Source organism: Vombatus ursinus, unplaced genomic scaffold (assembly GCF_900497805.2).
Source record: "Vombatus ursinus unplaced genomic scaffold, bare-nosed wombat genome assembly UNPS02008961.1, whole genome shotgun sequence".
Classification (NCBI taxonomy): domain Eukaryota; kingdom Metazoa; phylum Chordata; class Mammalia; order Diprotodontia; family Vombatidae; genus Vombatus; species Vombatus ursinus.
Window position 1 is genome coordinate 5365128 of NW_020948739.1, and position 23468 is coordinate 5388595.

The following is a 23468-nucleotide window of genomic DNA, read 5'->3' on the forward strand; positions in this document are numbered from 1 at the left end:
CATCTTCATCCTCTATAATATTTTGTATTTCAGTTCATGTTGCCCTTACTTGCCTCTCTTTTCACTTTGCAAGTGAATTTAGTTGTTTTTCAGCTGATGTGGGTTCTGAGTTCTTTTGGCCTCTTTGATGTAAAAACTGTTTTACATCAATTAAACTTCTCTATGAAAGTGGTTAATTCAATCAATGTCTTTACTTTAACCATTTCCCAGTTAAAGTTATGACATCTTTTTAAAACAGGTTCATTTGGAGGTTCTCTAGTCTCATGCACTGTCTCCTCATCTTCAACCTTTCTTCCAGCTTGATGTTTACTTTAAACTTTGCCTTAACAAGGTGACAGTATTGACAGAACACTGATAGTTATTCTGAAATGAGTTTTGTCAGTAACCAGGCATACAACTGTAGTCATTTTCTTTTTAATGTTGCTGTTCATTGCTCAACATTATCCGGCATTTCTCTCTCCCTTCTTGAAAAAGAAATATTCATAGTGTTACAGGTTTAAGATTTCTGAGTAGCCTACAAGCCTTTTGTCTATTTTATGTCTTATCTGTGAACCACATTCAACTTTTTTTGGTCTCATCTTCCTATTAAAGTAGCCAAGTATCAAGGTGAATATTGACTTAAGTTTAGAAATCTTGTCATGTTCTTTATAAAAATTCTCAACTTCTCCATCTTCAATGACAGATGTTGGCACAGAAACTGTAAATTGTCTTCATGGTAGCCTCTTTCCATATTTGTATCATAAAGGGCAAATTGAGATGACCAAATATTCCACAAAATAATGTCACTTATTGCCTCTGGGCATTCAGAAAAACCAAATACACCATTAGAGAACTAAACTTGTGAGCTTTCCTTCCATTTAGCTGCAACTTATATTTATGCCTTCTGTTTTCACTTATCATGATAGTGTCAATATGAGTATTCTGTTTTCACTTATCATGATAGTGTCAATATGATTCCGTTTTTCCAATAGTAGAACAATTCACTGGTTGTTGGACATTGAGTTCAACAACTAATGTGAGTGGATAATCTAAAAACTGTGTGATTCTTAGAAGCCTGAGACTACTGCTCTGCCACTGTCACTCCAGAAGCAGTAGGAAGTAAAATGATATTTGGATCTATTTCTCTGTTTTTATCTGTTTCATACATGACTTTGGGCAAACAATAAACAACATAAACAATCACAACAAACAGTAACAATTCTTGAATGGCAGATTCTGCTTCTTGCTGGGTCAACATTTGAAACCTTTCCCCTGATTTGTACCTGACAGAACTACGCTCTGCTGGTGCAACTTTCAACACACAGAGCTGCCTCCTGCCACAGGGAGATGTCAAAGGAGAACTTTTGTTGGGAATAAGACAGATTGTATTAGGAAAATCCAAGCATTTTTTAAATATTGAAATAATCCAAATTATGGCCTTCTAAAATTTTCATTCTGCACAACTTCTTTTTTCCTCCTAGTACTGGGAGGTTAAAGACGTGAATATAAAAAGCCAACATTAAATTTTAGAGAGACAGCTAGTCACTTTAATACAGAAAATATGGTTGAATTGGGTGACCAAAGTTGAGTAGAATGAAAGCAGAGATAGTAGTAGGATGAAGAATACCTACAGTTAGAAGATAGAAAAGCCATGTGGGCACAAAGAAAACATAGTTGCATGGAATCCAGTTTGATCTGGTCACAATTTACAATCCATCCCCAAATGTAAAAATCTCAAATTTATATATTCCTCAATTTAAAGGAATACTTTGAATATTCTACAGGTTTTATCTAAAATATGTCGAGAAATTAGTCATGCTATTATGTTTAATTTGTGTGAATATAAGATTCAAATGTAATATAGATATATTTATATATCTATTAAGAATCCATGATGTAGTTGTATTTGGGGGGCAATAAATATATGTGCTTTGAATTCTTCATCATAAAATTTTGTTTGGATTTGATAGTGTGAAACTATTAGCCAGATTTCACACGAATTTCAGTTTCTAAAAGGCATGAAATTACATCCTTGGAAAAGAAATTAATAACTGGACATACTATATTTTGGCCTTTTGATCTTAAAAACACCTGTTTCCTCTGACTCTCTGGGGCAGCAAAGTTTAAAGAGAGTTTTTTACATTAAATTTGTCATTTGGGCTAAAAAGCGTAGAGAAACCATTTAAAGTATTCTGTTTAAATTTCATAAATTTGTTAAAGAGTCTGTTTATTTAAACTGACTTCTCTGCATCATCAATCCTCTTTTGGATTATACAGCACAGTCCTAATGAGGCCAAGGTCATGGGTTCAGTACTGAAGTGGGTTGGTTAACTTTTCTGTCCTCTCTGGCCATTTAGTACACCCTTGACCCCAGACCCTTATCCCAAGCCAGCTGTCTTGCAGATGTCTGACACTGATCACGTGGGGGGGGGGAGTGGCGTGGAGTGGAGAATTAGCAAGCAAGTATAGGTAAAGCCAGGCGTATCTGTCAGCACCACTAGAAAATTAATTTCAAAGTACATGTCCTATTAATGGCAGGTCAATAACATCATCTTCATCTACAAAAGACAGCATGTTAATCATAAAATATAACCTGACAGTTTTTTGGGGGGTTTGTTTATTTTTATCTTATAAGTCACTTGTTAGGCTAATATAGTTAAATTAGAACATTATTCCTAGATAGTGGGGAAAAAAGAGGAAAATAAAATCATAAAATATTATCACTGAAGGGACCTTTGATATCTAGTGCACAACACAGTTTCTACACATATTAGATATAAGTTTTGTTTGTTTGTTTGTTTGTTTTTTTCAGTCAAACTAAACCAAAACTAGCCTATCCACTTATACAGATGCTTTTTCTTTTAGCCAGAATAAATCGATACATTTATACTTAGGTTTTAATTCATTTAATTAATATACTGTATATTGTAACAAGCTCTCATCCCTTTCTCAGTTTATTTTATTTATTTCTCCAGCCCTGCAATGCATAGCACCCCACTAGCCAATACCTCCATTGGGTTTTCATCTCCTTGTTTCCTTGGTTTTACTGTTACTTCCCCTTTCTTTCTTCTTCTCTTCCTTTTGTACTGTATTTCAGCTCTTCAAGATCAAGTTCTCTCTGCCTTTCAAGGTAATAATTACATAATCTAATACTCTCAATGTGTTAATATATAAGTGAAAAGGCTATTGCAGCATTATAGCAAACATCATCTGGGGGCAACAAAAATATTTAGTGTTCTGGTTTATATTAAATTGTATAAATGAAATAATTAAAATTTAGACTACTAATAATAATTGCTTACATTTATATGATGCTTTAACGTTTGCAAAAACTTTTCCTTGCAACATTCCTGTGAGATAGATAGTACAAGTATTATCGACTCCATTTTATGTATGAGGAAACTGAAGGTCAGAGTTAAAAACTGATGAACTCATTGAAAAATCTCTAACTTAAGTTGGGAAAAGTAGAAATTATAGATTGAGAAGCTTAGAAGTTATCTAAGTCTACCCCCTTACTTTACTGAGGAAGGAACTGAAACCTGGGGAGATTAAATGACTTGCCCCAGTCATGCAAGGAGTGAGTGAGTGGCACAGCCAGAATGGGACCCCAAGCTATCTGGTTCTATCAACACTGTTATTTCAACAGCACCACACACTGCCTCCTGATTTACATGTATGTGGATGTGTTTTGGACCTGTTGAGTTTGGAATGTCAAATAATGGAGTGAAAAGGAAAGAGGTGCCAGGACAGAAGCAAATAGAGAGTTAGATTAGAAAGAGATATGTGTGTATATGTTTAAGTGTGTGTGTGTGTGTGTGTGTGTGTATAAATGTTTCAATACTTTGATTACCTGGAATTTCAGTATTGTGGGTATTCCCTCCATTAATGCAGATTGCAGCTCACCCATGATGTAATAATTTAATAGAATTTTTTGGAAAGTTGATATAACCGAAAAAGTAATCACCCTACAGTTAACCTAGTGGTTGACCCTTAGTAAAATTGGTCCTTGAGTAACAGACATAGAGTTTATTGTTAGGCTCAACTTGAAGCCTTTTTAGCCAAACCTTCTAGAGCTTAGAATAACTGTCTAGAATCCAGATAACCACCTTCATACTATGATAAGACAGTGTAAGATATTAAGTAAATTATTCCTCAATGTTATATTTTGACTAATATAAAAAAAAAATTCTTCTTCCTTGAAAGTTTGCCATCTTTGGCACTGAAGAAGCCAAGGCACATAGATGTAAAAGCTTCTTGGCCACAGTGAGGTAGCTCTTTAGTATTAGAACTCAGACATCTACTAACGAATTCAGTCTTTTATCATTCCATTCATTATAACTATCCCTCCAAAATATGGTATAATAAAGTTGGGATACAAAAATATTTGTTCTAGTACCATGTACTGTTTGTTGTGACCTACAGCAAAAATTCTATCTGGCAATAGCAACCAGTAACCAACAAGAATGGATAATGCATAGCTGTTCTTACTCCATCCTTGTCATCTTAAGAGTTATCCCCTCTTTCCCTCAGACTCTTTCTACCCTGGACTTGCTGGTCTACTCGAACCATCCAGACAGCCAAATTGCAACTGGTTGATATTCTGTAAGAGATTAGATCATGCCATAGGCAGCACTTCTTTACTCATCTTTGCTTTTCTCTGTAACCTTCCTGGTACAGTGAGGTGAAAGGTTGCTGATGTCTGACTTTGTTATGTGTTAGACACATTGAATTTAATCAATTTCAGTTATTAAGTGATGCATTTATTAAGTGTTCTCTATGTACCAGGCCTTGTGCTAAGCACTAAGGACGTAAAGGAAGGCAAAAACTCTCTCTGCTCTCAAGAAGCTCACATTTTAATGAGGGAGACAACATGTAAATAATTACACATTCAAGATAGATGCAGAGTAGATAAAGGTATAATCAGAAAAGGCTTCCTACAGGAGGAGGGACTTGAAGTCAGTCTTGAAGAAAGGCAAGGGGCAGAGCATTCTAGAAACGAGTACAAGGGAATGGAGTGTTAGCTTTCAGCATCTGCAGGTAGGCCCGATAGCAGGATCATGGAGTATGTGGAGAAGAGGAACGTGTAAGAAGTCTAGACAGATAGAAAGAGACGAATTTATTACAAGTTTTAAATGTCAGAGGACTTTATACTTGACCCTGGAAATAAATAATTGGGTGTCAGGAGTTATTTGAGTAGAATGGTGACATGGTCATATCTTCACTTTAGGAAAATTATCTTAGTAGTTAAGTGGCAGATAGATGGGAGAAGGGAGAGACTTGAGGGAGAGATCAATTAAAAGGCTATCACGATGGGATAGCTAGGTGGTGCAGTGAATAGAGAACTAGCCCTGGATTCAATAGGACTTGAGTTCAAATCCAGCTTCAGACACAACACTTACCAGCTGTGTGACCCTGGGCAAGTCACTTAACCCCATTGCCTAGCCAAAAAAGAAAAAAAAAACTATTACAGTAGACCAGGTGAGAGTTGATGCAGGTCTGAATTAAATTTCTTGCTGTATGAATAGAGAGAAAGAGATAGAAGATATATTGGCAAGGTTTAAACAACAAGATTGGGGCAAAAGATTGGATAAGTGGAGTGAGTGAGAATGGGGAGTTAAGAATGGCATTAAGTTTATGAAAAACCTGGCTTACTGGGAGAATAGTTCAGAGGGGGAAAAGTTTGGGAGGAAAGATAATGAGTTCTGTTTTCGACATTTAGAGATTTGAGATGCACATGATATAGAGGGGAAAGAGAATGAGAATAAGAACAGAACCTTGGGAACATCCACAGTTAGAAGGCATAACAGTGAGGAAGAACAGCAAAGTAACCTGTGAAGGGGTTGGACAGATAGTGGAGGTATTATGAAAACTTAGAGGGAAGAGTGTGTTCTGAAGGAGAAGTGATCAACAATGTCAAATGCTGTAGAGAGGCTAAGGAAGATCAGGATTGAGAAAAGGCCATTCAATTTAACAATTGAGCAATCATTGGTAACTCTGGAGAAAGAATATTCTGTTAAAAAATGAAGTTGAAGCCTAAATTACTGAGGGTTTAGAAGAAAGTAGAAGGAGAAGTTGAGATAACAATTGTAGACTATTTTCTCAAGGGATTTACCTGAGAAGAGGAAAAAAAAAAAAGAAATATGGTGATAGCCAGAAGAGATGGTTGGATCAAGTTAGGGATTTTTTTAAGGATAGAGGGGACAAACATTCCCTGTTTGAAGGAAACAGGGAAGGAGCCAAGAGATAGGGAGAGATTCAAGATAAGAGATTGTGGTTAATAGATGCTGATAGCCAATTTTTTTTTAAGTCTTGTTTTCTGGTTTGTTTAACATTTTGTAGATCTCAATTGCGCTATGTAAGTGAATAGATTTTACTTCTTTACCGTGAGTTCCTAAGTTATGCCTATTCAGCAAAGAGTAGTAAATGGTTCAACATGAGCTGTTTCTTATATAAACATACAAACGGTCTGACCCAGACTAAATCAATTTAAAAAGAAAAAACATTAAAGCTATGTTTCCTGTTACATATTTAAAGTCTTCTTTGGTTGCTTATATCATATTATTGACCAACTCTTGTAGACTTGAGTTGATCCTCCTACACCACCTGCTGAACAGTTCAAATGATTTGGGAGAGAGGTTTTCGGAAGGGCAAAGCAATTACAATTAAAACTCCTACATTTCAGTGAGTAAAGCAGCTTTTTTGTGCTCGGGGTAAGGAAGTCATGGTCATCTTGGCTTACCTCCTTCCTGATTTGAATTGCTAGAAAGTTTCAAAGGCCAAAATACGGAGGAGGGAGCCAAGTTCATAAAGCTTGGAATCATGTGATTTTGAAGCAAGAAAATTTGACTCTTATTTCAAGTTTAAAAATGCTTCTAAGATGAGGATTTATAATCATTATGAATAATAATATATAAAGATTAATTCATGTAAGATGTTTGCACTGTATTTTTTTTGAAGTACACATTTCTAGTGTTAGATATACCAGTCTTTAGTATGAACTGACACATTAGGTTTCCTCCCTAAAGACTAATTCCAAGTAAAATGTTCCATTAGAAGCCATTTTTCACGGATTTTGCTATTTTGCAATCATACCATATAGCGTTATGCTGTAGAAACTTCATGAATGAAATGAAAACACTTTTTTCTTAAATAAAGTGTTCTTGTACATCAGGATTTTTAGTTATAGTCTAGCACTCTTCACCTACTTTTAAACTATAACATTTTTTGCCTATAGCAAGTAACATTCAAAAAGTTGTGAAATGGTTCCCTAACTTTGGTAACATCAAAAAAAGTGCTTTGAATTTTGTAATGTCTTTTTCTGAAAAGTATGTATGTCTTGCCTAAAATGAAATGGAAATTAGTGGGTGAGATTTGCTTTGGAAGGGAGAAAAGAGGGATTTTATTATCTAATTCTAAGTATTAAGAGTAACAGTGATAATAACAATAACTTTTACATAGTATTTAAAGAATTGCAAAGTGTATTTGACCTTCACAAGAAGTCTTTGAGGTCGAATCTACCTCTTATTATGTCCATTTTGCAGATGAAGAAACTGAAGGACAAAAAGATTAAGTGATTAAAATCCTTCACAGTCTCTCCACCCTATCTTTCTAGTTTGATTGCACGTTACTCCCCATCATGCACTCTATGCTATTTATATGACAGCCTTTGTTGTTTCTCATACATGGCATCTCATAATCTGCCTCCATGCTTTTGCACAGGCTGTCCCGCATTCCTGGAATGTTCTCCTTTAGTCCTAAGTGTCGCCTCCTTCAGTGGACCTTTCCTGATTCTCTCCAGTTGTTATCTTCCCCCTCTCCAAAAAAAGCTTTATTTTTATTTTGTGTAGAACTTATGTGTTAGATTCCTGTATGTTAGACATACAAGATCTGTACAAACATAGAGGAAGCTATATACTGCTCACCTCAAGTCTCAGCAGCAGATAAGCTTTTTGAAGGCTGGGACTAGACCACATTGGTACTTGACAGTACCTGGTACAGAGAAGGTGCTTAATAACTTATTATTAGGGTGGTTTGGTTGCCACAATAACAAAGATAAACGCTGATCTTGGTTGGGTAAACAAAGGGCTCAGGACAGATTGTTTTTTATACCTTTAAAGTTCAGTTAGAGACATACTGAAATTCCTTTTTGCAATGACTGAATATTAATGGGATTAATTTTAGTAGGATTTGTTCATAATGGGAAAGGAAAGGGAAATGAGTATATACAAACTAAGAAAAAATGGGGTAAGAAAATTAGAGAGGATTAGAAGCTGGCCTCATAGACAGGAAGAGCTAAGTTTGCACCTCACCTCTAACGCACACTGGCTGTGTAACCACTGAACCAATCACTTCACTTTTCAGTGACCCTAGACAACTCTCTAAAATTTTACATTGCAGAGAAATTGCAGATCTGCATTAGTAGAGAGTTTCTTCTACAGGAGTTCCCAACATCAGTATATTAACAAATTTGGACTGAAAAGGAATTTAAAAAACTACACAGTCCCAGCCTTGGTGGTACCTAAACATTCTCTTCTAATGTTTGTACAAAGTTCCCTAGTGCCAGTTTAATCTCTTGATTTTATTTTTTAAGCCTTGAAACATCATTCTACAACATACAGTTTCCTTGTCTCATGAAAGATCATTCACACTGAATTTGTCTACATGAGTGCCCTGGATCTTTGTCATTCTGCTTGTCTACAAGCCTCCTCTTACTCTTAGACAATTAGCCACATGAGCCAACTTTTTTTTTTAAACTCTACCCACATTCCTATGTAATCACCTAGCTAACCAGATGTCCCCATATTTCACACAAAAGGGGAAAGGAATAAAAATATATCACATATAATTATATCCATATTCTAAAAATCAGAATAATTCTACTTAGTATTTAGTTTATAACAGGTTTCACAAAAAATAATCCTTTTCATTATATAGTTCCTTCTATTTTAGAAGGGTGACATATAATTCTGACTAGTAGTTTAGTAATGAAAGATATTTTAGAGCTTTTCTACCTAGATGATTAGATAAGATTCACAGTCTAAATTCTGAAAAATTACATATTGAAAGTAAAATAATATCTATATGAGACATTTAGTTTGAAAATTCTTTCTCATTTATTCCAATAACATTCATGAGATACACTGTGAAAAGATGTTGGCAAAACTGAGATGTGAAAGTATTTAGAAAATCGAGGTGATTACTTCAAGCCAAATTTAGAAAGACAAGTCATCTCAGATTTACTTCATTTCCATTTTTTGTTAACAGCAGCTAGATGGCTTAGTGGATAGAGTGCTGGGTATAGAGTCAGAAAGACCTGGGTTCAAATATGACTTCAGACACTCACTAGCTGTGTGACCCTGGTCAAGTCATTTAGCCCTATTTACCTCAGTTTCTTCATCTATAAAATGAGCTGGAGAAGGAAATGGCAAACCACTCCTGTATCTTTGCCAAGAAAATCTCATATGGGATCACGAAGAATTGGACACACCTGAACAACTGAACAACAGCAAGAAATTAAAAGATCAGAGAAAAATCTGTAGATCCATTATGCTTGAATCTTAGGAAAGCTTTTAACAGTATTTCTCCTGATATTTTTTGTGAACTAGATGATAGTGTCCTCAAATGGGTTCAGATTTGGTTGACTGACTAAATACCATGAGTGTTGATTGATTAATAGATTTATGTCACCCTGGAATGAATTATTTAGTAAAATATAATGGTTTCCTATTATTACTTGGTTTCTATTTGAAATTTTAATAAATAATATTCCTAATAAAAGCACTAGAGATTATAGAAATAAATGGAGCTTTCCTTAAAATGATAAGTAGCGTCTATCTAAAACAATCAGCAAGCCTTATCTGTAATAGGGATAAACTAGAAACCTTCCCAATAAGATCAGGGGTGAAGCAAGGATGCCTATTATTGCCACCACTATTCAGCATAATACTAGAAATGTTAGCTTTGGCAATAAGAGAAGAAAAAGAAATTGAAGGAATTAGACTAGGGAGTGAGGAAATATAACTATCACTCTTTGCAAATGATATGATGGCATACTTAGATAACCCTAGGGAATCATCTAAAAAACTACTTGAAATAATTAACAACTTTAACAAAGTTGCAGAATATGCAATAAAACCACATAAATCAGTAACATTTCTATATACTACTAACAAAATTAAGCAGCAAGAGATAGAAAGAAAAATTACACTTAAAATAACTGTAGACAGTATAAAATTTTTGGGAGTCTAGTTACCAAGACAAACCCAGGAACTTTATGAACATAATTACAAAATACTTTTCACATAAATTGTGATCTAAACAATTTGAAAATGTCAGTTGCTCATGGATAGACCAAGCTAATATAATAAAAATGGCAATTCTACCTAAATTAGTCTACCTACTCAGTGCCATACCAATCAAGCTACCAAAAAATTATTTTATAGATCTAGAAAAAGTAATAAAATTCTTCTGGAAGAACAAAAGTTTAAGAATGTCAATATTAACTTTAAAAAATGCAAAGGAAGGTAGCCTGGCTGTACCAGATCTAAAACTGTATTATGGTTTTACAGCAGTAGTCATCAAAACTATTTGGTACAGGCCGAGAAACAGAGTGGTAGTTCAGTGGAGTAATTAGTTGCACAAGATACTGTAGTAAATGATTATAGTAATATACTGTTCGATAAACCCAAAGGCTCTAGCTTCTGGGATAAGAACTCATTATTTTAAAAAAATTACTGGGAAAGCTACAAAATACTATGGCAGAAACTAGGCATAGACTAACATCTCACACGATAAGCCAATATAAAGTCAAAATAGGTATATGATTTAGACATAAAGGGTGATACTATAAGCAAATTAGGAGAGTAAGGAGTAGTATACCTGTCAGATCTATAGAAAAGGGTAGAATTTATGACCAAACAAGAGGTAGAGAACATTATGAAATACAAAATGGATAGTTTTGATTACATAAAATTTAAAAGTTTTTGCACAAATAAAACCAATGCCACCAAGATTAGAAGGAAAGCAGAAAGATGGGAAATAGTCTTTATAGCAAGTGTCTCTGATAAAGGCCTCATTTCTCAATATATAGAGAATTGAATCAAATTCATAAAAATACAAGTCATTCCTCAAATGATAAATGGTCAAAGGATTTGGGCAGGCAGTTTTCAGATGAAGAAATTAAAGCTATCTATACTCACATGAAAAAAGGCTCAAAATCACTGTTGATTAGAGAAATGCAAATTGAAACAGCTCTGAGGTTGTCACACCTACCAGATTGGCTAATATGACCAAAAAGGATACTCATCCATTGCTGGTGTAGTTAGGAACTGATCCAACCATTCTGAAGAGCAATTTGGAAATACGCCCAAAGGACAACCAAACACTATTTAATCCAGCAATACCACTACTAAGTCTGTATCCCAAAGAGATCATAAAAAAAAAAGCAAAAGGACCTACATGTACAAAAATATTTATAGCAGCTCTTTTTGTGGTGGCAAAGAATTGGAAATTCAGGGAATGCCCATCAGTTGAGGAATGGCTGAACAAGTTGTGGTATATGAATGTAATGGAATACTGTTGTTCCATATGAAATGATGAACAGGTGGATTTTAGAAATACTTGGGAAGATTTATGTGAACCATTGCTGAGTGAAGTGAGCAGAACCAGGAAAAGATTGTACACAGTCACAGCAACATTGTGTGATGATTAACTATGATTGACTTGATTAACTATGATTGAGCTCTTCTCAGCAATGTAATGATCTAAGACAATTCCTCAAAAGACTCATGATGGAAAATGCTGTCCACATCCAGAGAAAGAGCTATGGAGTCTGAATGCAGATTGAAGGATAGTATTTTCACTTTTGTTGTTGTTATGGTTGTTTGTGTGGCTTTTCCCTTTTGTTCTGTTTCCTTCTTCACAACATGACTAATGTGGAAATATATTTACATGAATGCACACATATCAGATTGCTTGCCATCTTGGAGTGGAAGGGTGGGAGGGAGAGAGAAAAAATTTGAAACCCAGAATCTTGTAAAAAATGAATGTTGAAAACTATCTTTACATGTAATTGGAAAAAAATAAAATACTATTTACAAAAAAAAATCAAAATTAGATAAAAAAATAAAGTTAAAATAGACTGCCCAGAAAGATAGTGAGTTCCTTATCACTCAGAGGGCTTCCATCAGACCCAGCTAACCAAGTCTCAGGATAGGGTCTTGTGTTTTTCAGTGAAGTTTGCATATGGTCTCTGTGGCCTCCCTCTTTCAAGTCTCTAAATGTCTGATTGATTCAAAAAGTTTGTGATTTCTCCAATATTATCCTATCAATGGGAAGGGCAATGCCTAAAGTTTATATCCATCCTGTATGCTGCCTAATTTCCAACTAACATATTTAAAATGTTTGTAAGAATTATTTTTAATTGAATATGCACATCACAAGTATTACAAACATTTTTAAAATAAGTTAAAAATGAAATGAATTGGCACCAAACCTGTGATTTCATTTTATAGGGTATTCATGAATAAGTGAGTACCTTCTACCAACACAGGCAGGTTCCTTCTCTGTAACTTCCAGTCTTAAAGTTTTGGCTAGATCACTGACATGCCCAGAGTTACACAGCCAGTATATATTAAAGGTGAGACTTAAACCCAGATTCCTCTGGCTTCAAAGCCAACTTTCTATCCCCGATACTAGACTGCCTTTCATGTAATGCATAATTTAATTTAAAAAGCCAATACATTAGAAAAGTAAGTGCCAAACTCAACCCTCAGAAAGTTTGAAATTTGGAAATTAGTATGTTAAAAGTATACGACCGCTGCTCGAAATGTAAACCTTTTTTGGATAGGAAGGAGGAATCTCTGGGAAATCATGTTTTCCACATTTGAATAATGCAGAGAATATAGCCCAATTTTAAGCTGAGACAAAACATGGGAAATTTCAAGCCCAAATGAGAAACTCTAAGGAAATTCAGTGCTTTTGTGGTTGTAATTTTATGATTATGCAGCCTCTCTATATGCCAAGGGAAATAAAAGTCTGATGTTAATGCTGGGCTAGGTTGGTTTGTTTGTCTTTTAATATAACTCTAATTATATTTCCAAACATACTTTTTCCTCTTTCAAATGGATTTCCTAAATGTTTCAGTTCACCTTACAAATATGTGTGTGTGGAGAATGGATATATATATATATATATATATATGTATGTGTATATGTATATGTATATATACACATACATGTATTCTACATAAAATGGAGAGAATATTAGTTTAAAATAAATAAATGTGACTTTTATAGGGTGGCTGATGTCCTGGGGGAACAAGATAGGCTGTCTCATGCCAGAATTTTGGCTGATTGTCAACATTTATCTAAGCACACAAAGGCAAAAAAAAAGCGCTTTTTGATATATAAAAAACTCTTGAGCCTCATGGTGTAATGATAAGGAGAAGATATCTATTCATCAAGTTTTTCTAGATTTACATAAAACGTAGTCCATGCAGTTACTTTTAGGGAAATAAATGGATTCTGTACTGACTAATGTCATAGTTCCAGTGAGGTTTCTATGCTAAAGTAAATTGATTTCTTTATTAGCAAATATTCAGAAAGATATATTTTATTTGAAAATCTATCGTGAAGAGGAGCCTGAATTTCATAATGGCTAGCAGGGAGAATACTCACTTGTAGCCAAATGGCCTTTCACTGAAAAGGATCCCTAATTATTTTGAGATTATTGTCCCAAGCCAGCTGGCTCATAGGCTGTAATTCCCCAAAACTGTGAGTGAGTTATAAATCCAACAGTAGCTGATTCTGAAATGACTGAATAGGCCCATGTCACATTTCTGTGTCTCAATTTCTACCCTGAAAAAAAGGGGATTGGACGAGATTGATCTCCTAAGGGCCTTTCCGTTCTCATGGTCTTTGGTGCTAAGACCTCAAAATTTCCTTCCAACTCTTAACATTCTGTTTTTCTAAATTTTGAATTTACTTTTCAAGCAATAGAACTTCATTCTTCTATGCTGTTGTGTTTGTGATTCCAGATCTACAGTTGTATTTCTCATTCTGATCTTAAAATATAAAAAGATTGTACTCCATGCTCCCGTGACATTTTAAAATATCTTTTCCATTTTTTTTCTTTTCTACTAGGCCAGAAAATTGTTGATCCTTAACTAGTTGTATAAAATTTACCAGAAACAGCTTGTATGCAACTGTGGATATTTCAGGCTAGAAAGCACAAGTGTTCAACATAAGAGGAAAAATGTACCAACTTTTAAAAAATTCTTGTTAATGAGCTGATTTGTTTTAAAACTAATATGCCTGTAGTTTTTTGAATACAAAGATTTGCTAAACTTTATATTCTAGAAACTTATGAATATTTATAGTTACCATGGATCATTTTCAAATATGAACAGAAATCTTTTTTCAGGTCCTTTATATATATTTATGTTTATGTCATTGATAATGGAATCAGATTTGCGTAGCGTATCTATTAGAAGCCACTTAGTTTCTATTGGTGACTATAAATTTATGAGGTCTCTTCTAGCTCTAATATTTTATGATATAATTACCTGAAACCACTTTATAGTACACTCTCACTGTGGAATAGAGACATGCAATTTTAGCTTTACTAAGTCATCAGTGTAGTCCCTTATTGAAAACACCAATAAGCTGACAAAGTATAAATTATATAAGAAGGATAAACTTAAACTGGAATGAGATTTTTTTTTTTTGTAAGGCAGTCAGGGTTAAGTGACTTGCCCAGAGTCACACAGAGCTAGCTAGTAAGTGTCCAGTATCTGAGGCTATATTTGAACTCAGGTCCTCCTGGACTCTAGGGCTGATGCTTTGACTGTTGCACCACCTAGTTGCTCCACTGGAACAAGATTTTAAAGAAGTATACCTCCAGGCATGAACCTATTATCAATATCTGTAAACTAAATCTGCTTGGAATTCAAAGATTCCTTGAGACATCTCCAATTTTTCCAGCCTCATGTTACTTTGGTTCTATGATAGCTTGACTTATAAGTTCCCTTTAGTCATATCTCTTTAACTGTTGATAGTAGCAGTAATAATAATAATAAATAGTAATAACTGGCATTTTATAGCTCTTTAAAATTTGCAGAGTATTTTAACTACCTTATCAAAGCTGAGTCTGCTTCTTCAAAGATGTAGATGGATATGCAAAAAACCCTCTCTAAGCATACTGGTAAAACATCCAAAGCACTAAGGACAGTAGAAGAACAGTATTAGCCTTATATGTGAAAGGCATTATTTATTAGCGTCAAGTTAAACAAAAGTTTCAAGTACACCAAAATGCCTACCTACTTAGGTCATAAGGTTTCTCCATTTCCTTTCACACTAATGTCACAAAAGTGATCCATTCAACTTGAGCACCAGTAAACAATGTAATATTGTAGCAATGCTAATATACAAAAACACACATGGGACGGTGACATGTTTTATTTTAATTCACATGTGTTTTTCCTTTGCTGTACAGGAGAGCATTGAATTTAGGAATTCTTCGAGACCCTGGATCAGAAGTTGAAGACAGACAATACCAAATAGACTTACAGTCAATCAATATTGGTACTGCTCAGTGGGATCAGCTAAAACCAGAGAAGGAAAGTAGCAAAGGAGGTGTACTGACAGAGAATGAAAGAAATTCTCAAAATCCAGCACTTGAGTGGAATATGGCTAGCAGGTAGGAAATGATTGAGAAATTTTCTACATCCTCTAGTATTTCAACCCCACTTCTCTGATTTTCCCCCACCCCCCACTAACCCACAAGCAGTAAGAAATACAGTCATTAGCATTTCCAACCCAAGTGTTTTCATATTGCTTCTACGTTCCATTATAAACATGAAATCGAATTTTGCAACTGGAGCCCATGTTTTTGCTTAGAGACCTGCTATTCCTATCACTGTTACACTGTGATTATCACAAATTTAAAGTTGGGTCATCATTTCTTAATAACTTCCTTTTTCAGCATATTATTTTCTGAAAGGTATCCACCACAGACAGAAAATAAGCATTCACATTTTTAGTTGAGCACATAGAATTCAGCCATAGAACATCTTTTCTTTTGTTATGTTACATTTTAATCTCTCATCTCTGCCTATAATGGGAAAAAAAGAACAGTATCAAATTTTATGTGAAGTTATGCTTGAACTAAAAGAGGATGAAAATAAGGATTTCTGGCCCTGGGCACTTTTTTGCCCCATCCCTGAATGAAAGCAGCTACATTCTGAGAGGACATTTTTAATTGATTAGGCTTCAATGTGTGCTATAAGATGTGCAGAAAGCAACTTCCAGTTGAGTTGTAGCATTTAATAGAAAGAGAAAAATAATATACATTAAGAGACTTTTGTACAGTAACAGTGGTAACCAATGTGACTTACATGGACCTGTGATTAATAGTATATAGAAACCGTTTACCAGTGCAGCCTTCAGGGATCCTCAGTGTCCCCGAGTCTACTTAAGTTTGTTACAACTGCTCTAGGCTCTAAGACTATTAGCCACAGAGAAGGTACTGGTCTGCATTGGTAGGGGAGTTTCCTCACCTGTTGTTCTATATGCTGTTTAAATCACAAGTCTAGTTCCTATCCAATCCTGTCATATGTAAGGTCAACATTGATTGCCAGTGTTACTGTACAAAAGTTTCTTAATGCGTTTTAAGAGGAGTTCACTATGCCAGTGATAACACAGGTCAAGTCCCTATCTGTACATCTTGTATATCTTCATAAAGTTGTCCCTACCATTGGCATTTTGCAGTAATGTCACTAATTTATCATGAAGTACCAGTGTAACATTCTGAAGCTAATCACCTAAGACACCTTGGAACCTCTGAAACTAGATTCCTTTTGCCTGAGTCATATTCTGACAGCACCATTAGGTGGTGGGTGCTTGTAAAGTATTTTGAACAAAGTAGACTGACTGCACAAATCGCACCTTGTCACCTCAGCCTTCTCCTTCATATTTTATGTTTTTGTTTGTTTTTTTTTTAAGTTTTTATTTGTGGACAAATACCAAAACTTGAATGCATAATAAGAAAAGAAAAAGAAATGTTATAAACTTAAATATTAAACTTTAAAATAAGAAAAGGAAAAATGTCATGTGCATAGCAGAACATAGGAGAGAATTAAAAATATGTAGCAATAACTTTCCATTTCAAGAAAGCCTGTATATTAAATACTGCATGTTATGTTGAAAGTTGTCCATCCTTTCTTTGCTTCCTTGTAGGTTTTCTTTTGTTCTCTGCTGTACACTTTTTGCTTTGTTCATTTTTTTCCCCTTCCTCCCCAGGCTACAATTAAGCATGGATATATTTATATATAGATATTGATATATACATACACATATACATATGTACACATACATACAAATATAAATATATACATATATAAACATATACTTTCCCTAAGATTCTATTCCTAATCATTGTTTTTGTTTGTGCATATCTCTATTTTCCTCTCTCTCCTAGCTCTTCTACTTTACTTGACTCTATACCTTGCCCTCTTATTACTTAACCTACCCCCTTTCTAGCAATCCCTCCCTCCTCCTCCCATTCCTATAAATCTAAATACCCTTTTATACACTCCTTTGATCTATTATTTTTCTTCTACCCACTGCCTCGCCCTCCTATTACTTAACCTACCCCCCCCCAACAATCCCTCCCTTGTCCTCCCCTTCTCATAAATCAAAACAGTACTCCCCTTTGACTTATTCCCTCATCCTCCCCTCTAAAGGTCCCTCCCTTATCCTCCCATTCCCATTGATCTAAACACCCTTCTATCTCCCACTTTTAACCTATTCCCTCACCCTCCTCCCTAAAGGTCCTTCCTTTATTCTCTCCCCCCTCCCTATCCCCTTAGAGTTTTATTTCTTTCCAAATTTAGAAGACTTTTATACTATTTTAGATGTATATGTATTTTTCACTGTTGAACCCATTCCCGATTAAAGTAGTTTCCAGAATTAACAGCCTCCTTCCCCCATCTAATTCCTCTGTTTTGGTTCTTCCTTTCACACCTCATTTGTATAAGATAATTACTCTTTTAGTTGTTCTTAAATGATTTTACTTTTTGAAGTCATATCATACTCAGGTCTACCCCAATCTTTCTTAAAAGCTTCTTAATTACTAATAACAATCTTAGACATAGGTTTTACATTTTTCATACATAAAAGGTAAACAGTCTATCCTTATATTTCTCTTGGCTCTTGAATGTTAAATGTTCTATTGAGTTCAGGGTTGTGGAGTTTTTTTTTGTTTGTTTGTTTGGTTGGTTGTTTTTTTTTAATGAAGACCTGAAAGTCTGACAGTTGATCAAATATCCATTTTTTTTTTCATTCAGAATTATGCTTAGCTTTGCTGGATATGATATTTTCAGCTAGAAGCCCAGTTCTTTTGCTCTTTCATATATGGTGTTCCAAGACTTGCGATCTTTTAGTGTCGTCACTGCTAGGTCTTGTATGATTCTAATTGTGGTACCACCATTTGTAAATTGATTTTTTCTTGTTGCTCATAATATTTTGTCCTTGATCTGGGAGTTTTGAAATTTGACTGTAATATTCCTGTGAGTTTTCCTCATGCAATCTCTTTCAGGTAGTGACTGGTAGATTTTTTATATTTCTATTTTCGCCTGTTGTTCTAATGCTTCAGAATAATTTTCTTTAATTATTTCTTGTATTATTGTATCAAGATTCTTTTTTTGATCAGAACTTTCAGGTAGTCCAATTATTCTTATGTTTTCTCTTTTTAATCTGTTCTCTAGATCTGTTGTTTTCATGAGATGTTTCACATTCTCTTCTATTTTTTCATTCTTTATATTTTGGGTTTTTTTTTATTTCTTCATCTCTTATAACTTTGCTGGCTTCCCTTTGCCCTATTCTTATTTTCAAGAAATCATTTTCTTCCTTAAGATTCTGAATCTCCTTTTTTAATTGATGACTTTATTTTCATAACCTTCTTGTTTTTCTTGTATTACTCTTATTTTTCTTTTTAGTTTTTCCTCATTTTTAAAGTCTTTTTTAAGTTCTTCAATAAATTCTTTTTGGGGTGGTGACCATTTGATATTACTCTTTGGGGCAGAAGAGTTTTTCTTTGCTTCAGTATCCTCCTCTGAAGATTAACCCCAATCTTTTCTGTTCCCATAGTAGCTCTCTCTGGTTGGATTCTTTCTCCTTTGCCTGTGCATTTTTTTTTTTTTTGTAATAGTTTAGTTTTTATAATCACCTCTAGTTCTGAGTTATGGGGGATGGTCCTTCTGGCTCAGATCCTCTTCAGTTCTCCCCTCTGACCTTGAACTCAAACCAAGACCTGCAGCCTCCTGTTAATGCCCACAGCCAGCAGTGTCCTGCCCCACTGCTTCTACACTGACTGGATGTGTGCTGGTTGCTTCTTGCCCAGAACCAAGTCTCAGCAGCACAGCTGGGTCTGGCGTTCCTTGTCAGCAGAGGTGCCCCCGATCTTCCCCAGTTCAGACACCCAATTACCCTCACTATCCCAGGGGCAAAAGTTCCTGTGGCAGAGGCAGCCTTCCAAACCAGTTAACCCCAGGGCTTGCGGCTTGTTGTTTAAAGGGTCCCTAGCCTGGAGGTGTTTATTCTTCACAAGGAGGAAACCTTATCCTGGGATTTTTCTTCAGCTCTTCTAGGATTGCCCCAGGAGGACTCCTGTTCTGCCCCTACTTTTATTTCTTTTCACCACTCTATGTTTGCCCTGAGGAGCTATCTTATCTCTTTCGAAAACCTTGAGAGTTTGAAATTTTCTGACCTATTCCACCACCTTCCCAGAATCCTCTCTATGTTTTGTTTTGTGTTTTTATGCCATTTTCACTTCCCAGTAACCACTCCATGTACAACCTTCCCTTGTAGCAAAGAACAATAATTTTGAAAAATCAAACCTGTCCCAGTGATCATATCTGACAGCATATGCAGTCTTCTGTACCTGTTGTCTTCCACTTAGTTGAAAGTAGGGAAGTATGTTTTATTCTCAGTTCTCCAGAGCCATTGACCATTGAATCTGAGTTCTCTTGGTTTCTTTTCATTATTATTTTCATTTACTGTAGTAATGAATACGTGGTTCTCTCTGTTCTGCTTTCTTTGCTCTGCATCTGTCCTGCAGGTTTAAAGGATTTTGTTGAAATGGGTTTGAAACTGCTGTATTGAGATGGAGCTTTACAGGTCCACCTTAAAATTTACAGGAGAAGTCTCTTAAACATAAGAGCCGCTAAAACTGCCAAGACAGTTCAGGAAGATGCAGTAACATGTATTTTGGTTCTGTTAATAAAAAATAATTGAAGAAAATTATCTTTGATCTCAAAGTCTTTATAATAAATTTAGCATTAATCTATAATGTTTACTTCAGTTAAATTATAAAGACTAGCTCATTCCTGCAAATTTTAGGAGGCTGGTATCTTATTGATTCTTAAGCCTGTTCATTTTCTGTCTCTGTCTCTCTGTATCTCTCTTTCTCTCTCTCTCTCTCTCTCTCTCTCTCTCTCTCCCTCTCCCTCCCTCACACACAAATCCATACATACACACACACACATACACACACACTCTTTGGTGTTTATAAGAAACAAGATGTTGTATATACACTAAAATATCTAGTTGAGTGACATGTTCCTGCAGTATATGTTAAATATATTAGTAATATGTTTCTGTAGCTTGAGAAAGTAATATCTTCTTACTTTTTTATGGTATTCTGATTGTGATCATCATTTTATTGATCTAATTTAAATCTCCTTTTATAGGAAGTCTATGTCTTTAACTTTTGCACTATAATCTTAGCAAAGAGGTGCTTTTGTTTTTTAAATTCATGTCCATATTTTACACATATACACACATATAATCATATATGTGTTTTAGAAGAGGCAGTATAGGGGCAGCTAGGTGGCACAGTCAGGAAGTCCTGAAGTTCAGGAAGTCAGGAAGACCTGAGTTCAAATCCAGCCTCAAACCAAACATTGGACACTTACTAGCTGTGTGACCCTGGGCAAGTCACTTAACCCCAATTGCCTTAAAAAAAAAAAAAGAAGAGGCAGTATGGTGTAGTGGATGGAATGCCAACTGGGGAGTCAGGAAGACCTGGGTTCAAGTACTACATTTTGACTCTATTAGCTCTATGACCCCAGGGAAGTTATGGTAACTCCTCAGAGTTCCCAAGCAAACTTTCCCAAACTATAAATTACTCACCAGTGGCTGATCTGCCTTATTAGAGGGAGCTACTTGACCTTGAATTCCCCATAAAAAGGAAATCATTGATCTAGCCTTCCCTCCTGCCACTCCCCAAAAATGTGTTTTATAATAATTTTGTCAGCGTCTTAATATGCATCACAACTAAATTAACAGAAGCTAATATCCATAATAGTTAAGGTCAGTTTCTGAATCATGCTTCTTTTGTGCTAAGGTAGCCTAGTAGCGGGAACCATGCTGGATTTGGTATCATAAGACTTCAATTCAAATCCTGCCTCTGCCATTTTCTATTGATGTGCACTTGGGCAAGTCACTTCAGTTCCTAGAAACTTGATTTCCTCATCTGTAAAATGAGAGGATCAGATTAGACAACCTGAGGTCCCCTCTAGCTCTAATCTTATGTGAACTTGTGTGAGATCCTTTGTGTTGATTAAAATTATTATGTGACTATTGAACAGGTTGGGTCCCTGATGCTAAAATGTGAGGAGCTTTATGGATTCCCTAACACATCAGATATAAAAATAGCAAAATGTAGTCCCAACAAATAAAGATTTGAAAAGATCTTTAAGGAAGACCTTGTTTAATGACTGTGGTTTATTCTGCTTTTCTGTTAACATTATGTATTTTACTGTGTTATATGACCTGTATAATTGTATGTGTATTTATGTGTATGAAAAGGAATTGGGATTTTGTCCATTAGTAGATAAATTCTAAGAAGCTGCCTGAGGCTCACAATGGTGGTGACTTGGCAAACATCGCACTGCTAGTCATTATCAGAGGCAGGAATTCCTGACTCCAAGACTAATAATACTCTAGCCTCTAAACCAGTAGCATCAGATCCCTGATAGTCGCATATTAACCTCCAAATGGTAAATTTTTTTATTATATTTTATTTTGTTAAAAAAAACTTTCCCAACTACATTTTAATCTGTTTTGAGGAATTTAACACCTCTACTCTAGGCTACCATAACTCATTCATATATACATACCTTTATATAGAAAAGGAATAATAGAATTTTAGAATTAAAAGGGTTCTCAAGTCAAGTCAGTCAGGATTTAGTAAGTACCTGTTATGTACCAGGCACTGTGCTAAGTGCTGTTGATACCAAAAAAAGACAAAAAACAGCCCCTACTCTCGAGGTCATAGTCTACTGGGAAAGACTACGTGCAAGCAACCATGTACAAACAAGAAATAAACAAAGTAAATTAAAGATAATCTCAGAGGGAAGACATTCAGATAAAGGAAGACTGAGAAAGATGTCTTATAGAATGTAGAATGTTCATTGAGACTTGAAGGAAGTTAAAGAAGCCAGTAGGTAGAAATGAGGAAGGAGAGAATAGCCCATTGGCCAACAGGGCCAGCCAGTAAAAATGACTAGATTTGGTAGATGGAATGCAATGCACGAGAAAAAGAAAGGAGTCAAGCCAGTGTCAATAGATTGTAGAGAACACTTTGGAGAGTAGAGTGTGAGAAGACTGGATTGGCAGGAAGGGGCCAACTTATACAGCGCTTTCAAAGTCAAACAGAGGGTTTTATATTTGATTCTGGGGGTGATAGAGAACCACTGCAGTTTATCAAATTGGGGGGTTCGTTTGACATGATCAAACAAATATAAGGACCCCACCTTTTTACAAGATGGGTGAAGGGGAAGATGGTGGGGCAACTGAGTAATGTGAAATGAAGAGGAGGGGAGAAGAGGGAACTCTCTGAGAATGATCATGTAGGCTAACCTAAAAAGCTAAATGAGATCTAGGAAAGCTAAGTAATTTGCCTTAGGGGTGTTCTTTAATGGCAAAATTGAGACTAGAACCCAGGCCTTCCAATTCTCCAGTCCAGTGCTTTTCCCACGACATCATTTTGTCACTGCCTACCCACCCCCCTTTTCTCTCTCTTTATCTTTCTCTGTAGATAAATATGTGTGTGTATACATATGTGTATATATATATACACATTCATATTTTATATGTATATTTTACATATATACATACATATATAATGCTAAAGTTCATTTTTTGGCCATTCACATTTTTTCCTCTTTCACTTAGCAGCCATTTTTGCTGCATCTGAGTTTATTTTTATGACCTGTGGAAATGATGTGCTGAGAACTAGAGGAACCTGTACTGATGTCTGCCGTGTGTAGATTACTAGTATTTCACATGTATCATCAATTGCTGTTGGTGTTTTACGTGGTGCTTAGGGTGTCTTTGGGAAGTCTTTCTTGTGATTTCCTTAGTATAGCTAAGACTTTGTTCTTTGATTTGACATTAATGCTATTTTCTTATTTTTAAGCTGCACACATA

General features: G+C 35.3%; 1 protein-coding gene across 3 annotated transcripts in view; it reads left to right on the forward strand.

Moving 5' to 3' along the window:
• VPS13B (vacuolar protein sorting 13 homolog B) overlaps positions 1-23468 on the forward strand; it is a 1004773-nt gene that overhangs the window by 625041 nt on the left and 356264 nt on the right. For all 3 annotated transcript variants that reach the window (XM_027849971.1, XM_027849973.1, XM_027849972.1), the window contains exon 31: positions 15472-15675. In XM_027849971.1, the coding sequence (XP_027705772.1) occupies positions 15472-15675 (204 nt within the window). The remainder of the gene's footprint in view (positions 1-15471; positions 15676-23468) is intronic.